This window comes from Cynoglossus semilaevis, chromosome W, assembly GCF_000523025.1.
Source record: "Cynoglossus semilaevis isolate Cse_v1.0 chromosome W, Cse_v1.0, whole genome shotgun sequence".
Classification (NCBI taxonomy): domain Eukaryota; kingdom Metazoa; phylum Chordata; class Actinopteri; order Pleuronectiformes; family Cynoglossidae; genus Cynoglossus; species Cynoglossus semilaevis.
In genome coordinates, this window is record NC_024327.1 from 733791 (window position 1) to 742485 (window position 8695).

General features: G+C 42.6%; 1 protein-coding gene across 1 annotated transcript in view; it reads right to left on the reverse strand.

Moving 5' to 3' along the window:
• LOC103396884 (heat shock protein beta-8-like) overlaps positions 1–8695 on the reverse strand; it is an 18830-nt gene that overhangs the window by 2795 nt on the left and 7340 nt on the right. Inside the window, exon 2 of the mRNA XM_008335129.3 lies at positions 4298–4361. Coding sequence (XP_008333351.1) covers positions 4298–4361 — 64 coding nt within the window. The remainder of the gene's footprint in view (positions 1–4297; positions 4362–8695) is intronic.

An 8695-nucleotide genomic window follows, 5' to 3' on the forward strand; every position in this document is an offset into this window, starting at 1 on the left:
TACTGAGCCTCATTTTGACTTGTTTAAAGGACATTACATCAAAGTTGGATCAGCCTGTAGTGTGTTTTTCCACTTTAATTTTGAGTATAACTCCAAATCCAGACCTCCATGGGTTGATACATTTGATTTCCATTGATCATTTTTGTGTGATTTTGTTGTCAGCACATTCAACACCTGACAGTGTGGCCGAATATGGGTACGGTGGTTTGTCTGTGTGAGAGTTAATATAAACATCAGACTCTGGGTCTGCAATCCGTTTAATTAGAGAGGACTCTAGACTCTACACAGCTTCCCAGTCCACTGAGAAATACAAGTTGAACAGGGCAGCAGACAGGTCACCCAGGAAGACAGAGTAGGGGTCAGGTCAGGTGACCTCCTATGGTCTAACAAGTAAACTAGAACTCTGACCTGAATCTGCAACAAACTTTTAGAACCTTTTGTTAAACTTTCACCTAAATTTGATCTTAACTTATTTTATTGCTATTGATTTTATGTAATGGTGTCAAGACAATAATGTTAAATATGGCAAACTACGTCAATACAAATGTCCGACTCACTCCCCAGCCCTGACTCAGCAAAGACACAAGTGTCAGGAACCAACGCCGCGCCTCCTGACAGTCAGATCACTCAGTCGCCCCATTATATCCGACCCATTGGCAGAAAACGTATCTGTTCAGCTCAGGGAGTTTTATTTACGCCCAGCGAGCTCATGTATTATCTTACGCATTGATTCTGTATGACTGCCAGAACACTGCCAATATGTTTGGCCCAGCAGAGACCGTGAGGTAAAAAACAGGAAAGTGAGGCTGGATGGGGTATGTGTGTGTGTTTCCATGGAGAGTGTGCAACATACTGTATATAATGTTTAAACTACTTCCCAAACTCAGACACAACAGCCAGTCAGTCCAGTTAAAAAACGGCTGCCAAAAGATGTTTATAATAAATAACAGTAATTTACATTTAAAACCACAAGGGAGGTTAGCACTAACAGCTACTAGGATTTGACTCTGTGTCTTCATGTAAATTGGAAAACTGGGACACTAGTAATTCCATGGTAGCGGTCAGCACACCTGCCTCAGAAGCAGAGAGCAGGTGGTCCTGGGTTTGATTCTCATTGGATCTATAACTTTGAGCTCAGTTCCATAGAGTAGCAGTTAGCATGCCAGCCACAAAAGGAGACATCAGAGAGGCCGAGGTTCGATTCCCAGAGGGGCTGCATGCTTGGCGCCTGTTACAGCAGATGTGCTGTTAGCACAAGAATTTAACAAATATGGGCTAAATAAAGTTGAAATTATTATTATTATTACATGAAGATAAACTGCAGTACGTCAACATTTATTGCACATTATACGTTAATGCTTTTATTTAAAAAAAAGACAAAGGAAGAACCAGCTAAAACAAAGACAGTGGAAATGGTCCAAGCTCATGGTGCAACACTGCTAACAAATCACAAGAAATTACTTTGAAATAGTCCCCACAAGTCTACAACTGCGCATTCCCTTGAAGGTTATTCTTGGAAATTTTCAAAACCATATTGGTGTTTGTTTGTTGCAGTGACTGTTAACAGACATTTGTATAAAGGGAACATTCTTGTCAACTTTTATGTTTTTCACAGAAATAAAAACTTGATACATTTCCCTCTTAAGGGACATTTACAGCACACAAAAAAGTGTTGGTAAATAATCGGATCTATATCTAGTTTCAATTTTTTTTGTATTTTTAAAAAAAATCTTATACATTCGGTATATGAATATATACCATATATAGTAGTATACTGTGTTGCTTCTTTTTTTTTTTTAAATGCTCCGTAGCAGCTGTCAAACCCTGTAGGGTTCAATACAGTATTATTAATCCTGGTAAATATTGTAGTTGATCAACAGCCCAAGTTAGAAGAACAATAAATTGTCCTGCCGGAGGCGAGTAAAGGAAGACCCAATCTTTGACTTGTGTACAACAATATGAGTGGCGCTTTGGCCCAGAGGCAATGTCTCTGTCATTGGTGTGGAACCCCAGGGTTCACCTCCTGGGCAAGTTCGAATCCCGGTTAGGGCGGTTGGTACCTTCCAGTGGACTCACCACCCGCAGGAAGGTTTGGTACGGTGCAATGTGATTTGGGTGGCGACTGCTGCCCCTGCGACCCGGTAACGGATAAGCGGATGAAAATGGATGGATGGATGGACAACAATATGAGAGGATAATAAATGACAGACTTCCCACTGCCTCAGGTCAGGGTTTAGCAGGAAGACATACTCCCAGACCTCGATGCTAATCAGACTCGCACAACAGTCTTCATGTTGTATCTGCTGTTGAAACCTCAGATTTATGTTTTCACATTCCTTCCCTTTATCTCCCATATTTCTCAGCCTTAGTTACTGCCTCAAAAACTACTGCCATTGGGGATGGAAACATTAACTGCACTGCACTCAAGAAGTGTGTTTCTTGTTTCCAATTGCTAGATTTCAGTGGTTTTCACATTTGGTTTGGGTCTGAAAGCAGGAAGCTGCTAAGTCACTAAATGCCTTCCCAAGCACATACACTCACATAGCCCCACACATTCAAAGATAATTTCTCCCAAACTCTCTTCACACCAACTCTCCAGATGACTCCAAAACACCTCTACTCCCTGGGAACGATGGGAAGGCTCCCAATCCACATTCTCACGGGGAACCCTGGATCCATTCATTACTTTTGATCTCAGCAACAATAGGTTCATGAACTGTCCTCCAACACTGCTTGGCGTACTGGTAACTGTTGTACAAGATTTTCTTGAATACTTCTCCAGTCGTTTTATTTTCCTCATTGGACCTGTTTGTTTTGGCGTTTTGTTATTAAACAAATCGACCATTTACAGGCTGTTTCATTCCTTGCCTAAGACTACCTACAGGGTGATTTCTTCATTTTGATGCTGTGACTACAGGGAGAAGAAATCATCCAATTGGTGTCGTGCTCACGAACAAAGAAGGGCCAAATTGTTCAACTGGGCCGTGAACCAGATTGATTACACCAATACTCATTCAACTGGTGCCATGACCCAGATTGAAATATAGCAAGAATCTTCAAACTCAACAACAAATGGATAAAGAGTGTACTGGTACTGATGTTCAAGAACAAGTGCACTGTGTCTTTTGTGAACTTAGAGAAGGCCTATAATAGGATGCCTAGGGAGGAACTGTGGTGCAGTATGAGACAGTGAGGAGCGGCAGAGAAGTATGTGAGGGTGGTGTATGATATGTACAGGAGCAGTGAGACAGTAATTAGGTGTTGTCACCATTTTGACTTGTCCTTGCCATTATTGGCTAATCTATCAGTCAGTTACACACAGTATCCAATAATTTTCTGCTTCAAAATACTATCGGGTTTTCAGTCTCTTTTAAAACAAGTGTAACTTACAAAACTGACGTTGAAACACAACTTTAACTTTAAATTATGCCCATAAACTAATTTTTTTTCTAGTCCAATATCAATTTAATTTGATCAAAACCCACAACAACAACAACCCTGGAATCACAGTAATGTTTCCACATTAAAAAAGCTAATAAAAAAAATCCTCCATGGGAACGTTAATGGTTTGGCTGTAGCTATTTTAACAGATGCTTTGTGAGAACAGTACCAGACCTTTGTTTAATTGTTTAATATTCTCTGGACCTGAGATGCTAAAAATATTGGACTAGGGAAAAGAATTATAATAAGTATAATCACTGCAGCACTGATTTGTGTAATTATGCAGTGCCTTAATATTTTCTGGTGGTACTTTGTTTAATCCCTAGTTCTCTTTTTGATTAAATATTTAATGCATGCAAACAAATGATAATTATAGATTTTAACCAACACTGCTTCTGAAGCATATTTTATAGCTGGTTTAACAAATCAGGTAAGAATTACTGGAGAAAACATTGATAGATAGAACATGTTTTTGGTTAATAATTTCAATAAAATAGTTAGGCAAAACTAAACTCTCTATTCAGCAACAGAACAGAACCAACCATGTCATGTATAACGTCTATGATTAAACTTTTTTTTAAAAAGTACTCCTTGTACTACCCCACTATTGATTTTTGTATATGTACATGTCGTTCATATTGATATAGTAATATTTAAAGCTTTGTATTAGTGCTCAGTCATACATAAAGGCTGAAATGCTAAAATGCTTAACCTTCTCTATGGCATCTATGGGGGAACGCGAGCAAACGCCAAACGGGCCGTAGTTTGCCGTAGTTACAGTAGTTTGTTTAATCTATTTTTTATTTATTTATTTTTTAAACAAATACTGTAGTTTTTGATGACGACTTATACTCACTGTATCTTTTTTGTGAAATTCTTTGACACTATTCCTCCCTCTTCCTGCTTCTCCTCGTGCTTCCCTGTTTGGAGAAAAAAACAGAACAGAGTGAGGTCAAGTTCTATACCGGATCGGTCGAGGCCCGGGTTAACAACGACCGCCAACAGTGCCGTTGACCAACAGGGCACTGATGGAAATTGGACTACTGTTGGTCAGAGACAGAGTCAGAGACAGAGAAGAAGAGGAGGGCGTTTGGTTAGGAGAAAAAGAGAAAAGATGAAGAATAGAAGTGTTAGTCTGAAGTTTGGAACTTTGAATGTAGGTACAATGACAGGGAAAAGTAGAGAAATAGCTGATGTGATGGAGAGAAGAAGAGTAGATATTTTGTGTGTGCAGGAGACCAGGTGGAAGGGCAGTAAGGCTAGAAACATTGGAGGAGGCTACAAACTGTTTTATCATGGTTCAGATGGGAAGAGAAATGGAGTAGGGGTGATCCTAAAGGAAGAATATGTAAGAAATGTGGTAGAGGTGAAAAGAGAGTCAGACAGGTTGATGTGTGTGAAGGTAGAAGTAGAAGGAGAGATGATTAATGTTGTTAGTGGTTATGCCCCACAGGTGGGCTGTGAGTTGGAAGAAAAGGAGAAGTTCTGGAAGGAGCTAGATTGGATGGTAGAGAGTATCCCCAGGAGAGAGAGAGTGGTGATTGGAGCAGACCTAAATGGTCATGTAGGGGAAGGGAACAGAGGAGATGAGGAAGTGATAGGCAGGTTTGGTGTTAGGGAGAGAAACGTAGAAGGACAGGCAGTGGTAGATTTTGCAAAGAGAATGGAAATGGCTGTGGTAAACACATATTTCCAAAAGAAAGAGGAACATAGGGTGACTTACAAGAGTGGAGGCAGGTCCACACAGATAGATTATATTCTATGTAGAAGATGTAATCTGAGGGAGATTAGAGACTGTAAGGTGGTGGCAGGTGAGAGTGTAGCCAAACAACATCGGATGGTAGTGTGTAAAATGACGATGGAGGTGACAAAAAGGAAGAGAGTGAAGACAGAGCAGAAGATCAAGTGGTGGAAACTAAGGAAAGAGACATGTTGTGAAGACTTCAGGAAGGAAGTAAGGGCAGTTCTGGGTAGTGTTGAGATATTCCCAGATGATTGGGAGACTACAGCTGCAGTGATGAGGGAGACAGGTAGGAAGGTGCTAGGTATGTCCTCTGGGCAGAGAAAGGAGGACAAAGAGACCTGGTGGTGGAATGAGGAGATCCAGGAGAGTGTGCAGAGAAAGAGATTAGCGAAGAAGAGATGGGACAGTGACAGAACAGAAGAGAACAGACTGGAGTACAAAGAGAGGACAAGGGAGGTGAAGAGGGAAGTGGCCAAGGCCAAACAAAAGGCATATGAGGAGTTGTATGAGAGTTTGGAAACAAAGGAAGGAGAAAAGGAGTTGTATAGATTGGCGAGACAGAGAAATCAAGCTGGGAAGGATGTGCAGCAGGTGAGGTTGATTAAGGACAGAGAGGGGAATGTGATCACAAGTGAGGAAAGTGTGCTGAGAAGATGGAAGGAATACTTTGAGGAGTTGTTAAATGAGGAAAATGAAAGGGAAAGTAGAAACGAGGAGCCAGAGACTAGTAGGAAGAAGGTAGATCAGGTTAGAAAGGATGAAGTTAGAAAAGCCCTGAAGAGGATGAAGAGTGGAAAGTCAGTTGGTCCTGATGACATACCAGTGGAAGTATGGAAGTGTTTAGGAGAAGTGGCAGTAAATTTCCTGACTGGTTTGTTTAACAGAATTTTAGAGACTGGCAAGATGCCTGATGAGTGGAGAAAAAGTGTTCTGGTGCCAATTCATAAGAAGGGTGATGCACAGAGTTGTAACAACTACAGAGGGATAAAGTTGATGAGCCATACAATGAAGATTTAGGAAAGAGTAGTTGAAGCTAGGTTGAGGCAGGAAGTGGAGATTTGTGAACAACAGTATGGTTTCATGCCTAGGAAGAGTACCACAGATGCAATATTTGCCTTGAGGATGTTGATGGAGAAGTACAGGGAAGGTCAGAAGGAGCTGCATTGTGTATTTGTAGATCTAGAAAAGGCATATGACAAAGTGCCAAGGGAGGAATTGTGGTTTTGTATGAGGAAGTCAGGAGTGGCAGAGAAGTATGTTAGTTTGGTGCAGGACATGTATGAGAATAGTACAACAGTAGTGAGGTGCGCTGTTGGGAGGACAGAAGACTTCAAAGTGGAGGTGGGACTACATCAAGGATCGGCCCTGAGCCCCTTCTTGTTTGCTGTGGTGATGGACAGATTGACAGATGAGGTCAGACAGGAGTCCCCATGGACTATGATGTTTGCAGATGACATTGTGATCTGTAGTGAGAGTAGGCAGCAGCTAGAAGAGAACCTAGAGAGGTGGAGGTTTGCACTAGAAAGAAGAGGAATGAAGGTCAGTCGCAGCAAGACAGAGTACATGTGTGTAAACGAAAGGCAGAACAGTGAAATAGTGAGGCTACAAGGAGCAGAGGTGGTGAAGGTGCAGGAGTTTAGGTACTTAGGATCAACTGTTCAGAGCAGCGGAGACTGTGGAAGAGAGGTGAAGAATAGAGTACAGGCAGGATGGAACAGCTGGAGAAAAGTGTCAGGAGTGATCTGTGACAGAAGAGTGTCAGCTAAGGTGAAGGGAAAGGTTTACAGGACAGTGGTGAGACCAGCCATGATGTATGGTTTAGAGACAGTAGCAATAGGCAGAAGACAGGAGGAGGAGCTGGAGGTGGCAGAGTTAAAGATGCTAAGATTCTCTTTAGGAGTGACAAGAATGGACAGGGTCAGGAATGAGGTCATTAGAGGGACAACACAGACAGGAAGGTTTGGAGAAAAAGCTAGAGAAGCCAGATTGAGATGGTTTGGACATGTGCAGAGGAGGGACAGTGGATACATTGGTAGAAGAATGTTAGAGATGGAGCTACCAGGTAGGAGAAAGAGAGGAAGACCAAAGAGGAGATATATGGATGCAGTGAGGGAGGACATGCAGATAGTTGGAGTCAGAGTAGGAGATACAGAGAACAGGGAGAGATGGAAATCAATGATTTGCTGTGGCAACCCCTGAAAAAAAAGGGACAAAGCCGAAAGAAAAAGAAGAACTAGAACTCTAAACTGGTCATGCTGATAACTAGCAATCCCATCCAGTCAACGGTCTCTGTTGCTCAAACTCTGCAGCGTTTTTGTGTTGACATAAACAGGGTGGGCTGCAGTACACACCACTGACACATGCCGTTCTTCTGATGTTGGGAGGAACAACTCGGCCTGCAAAGTATCCAGCCGCTGCTCTATCTGTCCAGAGCTAGCAGCTGCTAGCACACTGGAGAACTGCTAAATGTCACAGTAACTTTCAGCCCCACCTCTTGGGCCCAGGTTTGACTGGACCACGCGTTATAATATACCCCCAGTGACCAATCAGTCAACTGACAGTGCTGGTCTTGGCCTGTTTGAGTTTCCAGAGCGAGCTGAGCTAAGATCCACGCTGAAGTCATGAGATTGTTATTCAAACGTTATCATGGCTTCAGACGTCAAACTGGATCTCTGGATCACATCCCCCAGATATTTCATCAGTTATGGAGGTTTGGTTACAAAGTGCTCCAATGTGGTTCTTATCAGGTCTCTTACAGCATAGAGCATGAGTTCCAGAGGATTTGTGTCATAGGGAAAGTTATAACTGAGCTTCTCGTGAAATTAATCTTCATCTGTAGGTAAAGAAAAGAAAGCTTTTTCTGAAAATGTTCACACTCTTAATCTGTTTCTTTCTGATCGGTGCCTGAACTGTGATGAAATTATCAATTTTTTTGTCTTGTTTTGGAGTTTTGGGGATAGCAGGGATAAAAGTTAGCATTAGTTGTCAGAAAATTAGCTTTTCAAACAACTTAGCAATTAAAATTGAATTAATTAAAATTTCAAGAGTCAAACATTATATGTAATGGCATGTCTAAAGAAGCAGCACACACTGGAATTTCTTATCCATCCATCCATCCATCATCAACCGCTTATCCAGGGCCGGGTCGCGGGGGCAACAGTCTGAGCAGGGACACCCAGACTTCCCTCTCCCTCGACACTTCCTCCAGCTCTTCTGGGGGGACCCCAAGGCGCTCCCAGCCAGCCGAGCGACATAGTCGCTCCCACGTGTCCTAGGTCTTCCTCTAGGTCTCCTCCCAGAGGGACAGGACCCGAGCACCTCCCGAGGGAGGCGTCCAGGGGGCATGCGATGTAAATGCCCAAGCCACCTCAGCTGACTCCTTTCGATGTGGAGGAGCAGCAGCTCTACTTCGAGCTCCTCACCCTATCTCTAAGGGAGCACTATGCCACCCTGCGGAGAAAGCTCATTTCAGCCGCTTGTATCCGGGATCTCGTTCTTTCGGTCATGACC